Raw genomic sequence first — 2,398 nt, 5'->3', positions numbered from 1 at the left:
ATACTGGAAGTGTCGGACACGGATACAGGAGACTAGATGGAGTGTCCTTGTAGCGTAGGCATTCATTCATCATAATTCTCAAGATGTTTCCAAGAAGAATTGGGACAAATTAGTTCTAATGAAGATTATATCTGATAATAAATTGTTTTTTGAGAGTATATGGTTCTGGCAACATCAAATAGTAAGTGCGATTTCTTAAAAGGAAAATTGAGCCTTAAAGCTGCTTCGCATTTATGATATTGATATGAGGAAATGAATGAAAATTATGAACCTAAAGGATCTTACTCTAAAGAATTTGAAAAATGTAGTTAACTGTAGCCTTGGTGAAAGTCAGAATCAAGGCTGCTGCTTTTACAGGAATTCCAAAGGGAATTCTTTATAGACAAAAGTATACGAGTTGATCGCTGGGGTTTTTTAGTTGAATTGATAGGACCATTTTCTTTGTCCCTGTTGGTGATAGAGAGTACAGGGTACAATTTGGAGCCTACATGTAAGCTTCATCTATATGTAACAGTTTCAGATGCTTCCAGTAAATCATATAGGATCTACCTTTTTGTGTAATGCTAAATTATCTAGAAGACCTACTGATGTTCAGATACATTGCTGATCACTGACGTACACTGTTTTTTAATTGTCAATTTCCTTTTGATTCAATAAAGTCACATGCAAATATTTAGATTTGTTGGAGACAATCCCGGTATGAGATAATTGCTCAATAATCATACTGTCCAAAATGAGGCCAGAGTCCTACAAAGGACCTGCATTGTCATTTGAAATACTCTCTTATGACGGTAAAAGCTTGTTAGAATTTAAATTATTCAGTGCTATTAGTATTAGTATGCTGGCCCCATATGACTTGGCAGTAAAGTCAGATCTTATATGTAAATAGCACTTTTGTTATCTTATCTTATCTTATATGTAAATGGTCTTTTTACTAAGCTTGCTAAGGAACAAATAAGGTATACGGAAATACAAGGTTGGGTAGAACCATAAGGGAACATTAAAGAAACAAACTTTTCAAATCATGATTTGGAACTCAATTATTCGGGAAAACATCCTATAGAGATCCCTATGTATAAAATCATTTAGGGAGGAAGGAGATCGTAACACGCTTCCCGCTATAAATTCTAAAACAGTGCAATCGTTGTATAATATTTTAGCATAATTAGAGTATTGGATCAATGTGATCACGATCGCTATGTCATGCAATTAGACTATTGTATTATTACAATCATCAACTTTAAAATCTGTGCTGGACGTTTCATAAGAAGCAATCTCCTTCTAGATATTATATTCTATAGAGGGCCCTCTATGGAATCCGCTGAAAAAGTACGATCTGCTCTTGGCTTAGTTTTCTTCATTTGATTGGCACTGAAGCTTTGATCAACAGGAGCATGTGGAAGCTGTCCCAGTTCAACCACAACCATGAAAATGGGAATCGAGAAAGTGTTGAAGGAAAAATTCGGGGAAGCAATCAAAGATATCCGCCAAGTTTCTGATGACCCACAAAATGCACTCACTACAGTTGAGGTGAGCACACCAGCACTTCATCTTCTCTTAAAGATCAAGTTGTTTTTGGTGGTTTACTGATTATAGACGCCCTATGATTTTAGGCTGTGAATGGGCATTTGGACATACTGAGACCTGCCATTAAAAACTATGGCGGAAGTGTTGACGTGGTTTCTATAGAGGGCGGGGATTGCCACGTCAGATATGTGGGGCCCGACTCGATTGGGTCAGGAATCAGAGCAGCCATTAAGGAGAGGTTTCCAGAAATTGTGAATGTCGTATTTACCAGCTAAACCGAGCTGGAGTGCTTTCAGTAGCTATAGATGGTTATACCTTATACATACCTGATACCTGTGAGATTTTATCTCTTGTCAAAAATTAAGTAAATTTTCATATTTTTTGCATGTGATGCTGAAATCATGGTTTGTGTTCATAATTTTTGCAGCAAAACTGAAACTTTGATCTGTATTGGCTCTTGAATTGGTTTGTTATTAGCTTGTGCTGGTTTGGTGGTTCTTTGATATCTAAAGTATTGTCAATGATAAATTACATGCGAGGAAAAAGCTGGTCTTTTCTATTTCTTAATCGCGACATCTGGTCTTCTGTAAAATAAAACATTAGATTTGGATGATATGAATATAAATTTTGTACACAAATTTCACGAAGATTACGTCCAACAACCCCGAGAAAAACTTTATCAAATTGTGATCACAACAGTGTTACCCCCTCAATTTAACAGCTCAAAGAAAAGCTTTATCAAAATTTGATCACAAGAGCATTAGGGCGCATTTGGATGCTGTTTTTTGAGAAGGTTTTGGGGTGAAAGCTTGCCATTTTGTCAGAAAATAGCAGGTTTTCACCCAAAAACGCCTCAAAAAATGGCGTTTTT

At 36.3% G+C, this 2,398-nt stretch overlaps 1 protein-coding gene across 1 annotated transcript in view; it reads left to right on the top strand.

The window, feature by feature from the left end:
- The window catches only part of LOC109840711 (nifU-like protein 1, chloroplastic), an 8,413-nt gene extending 6,381 nt beyond the window's left edge, over window positions 1–2,032 (top strand). The window contains 2 exon segments of the mRNA XM_020409454.1: window positions 1,391–1,530; window positions 1,614–2,032. Of these exon segments, the coding sequence (XP_020265043.1) occupies window positions 1,391–1,530; window positions 1,614–1,802 (329 nt within the window). The 3' untranslated portion in view covers window positions 1,803–2,032.

The sequence above is a fragment of the Asparagus officinalis genome, chromosome 5 (assembly GCF_001876935.1).
Source record: "Asparagus officinalis chromosome 5, Aspof.V1, whole genome shotgun sequence".
In the NCBI taxonomy this organism is placed as follows: domain Eukaryota; kingdom Viridiplantae; phylum Streptophyta; class Magnoliopsida; order Asparagales; family Asparagaceae; genus Asparagus; species Asparagus officinalis.
Note: the sequence above shows the minus strand (reverse complement) of the source record. Positions and strands in the feature narration are given on the sequence as shown.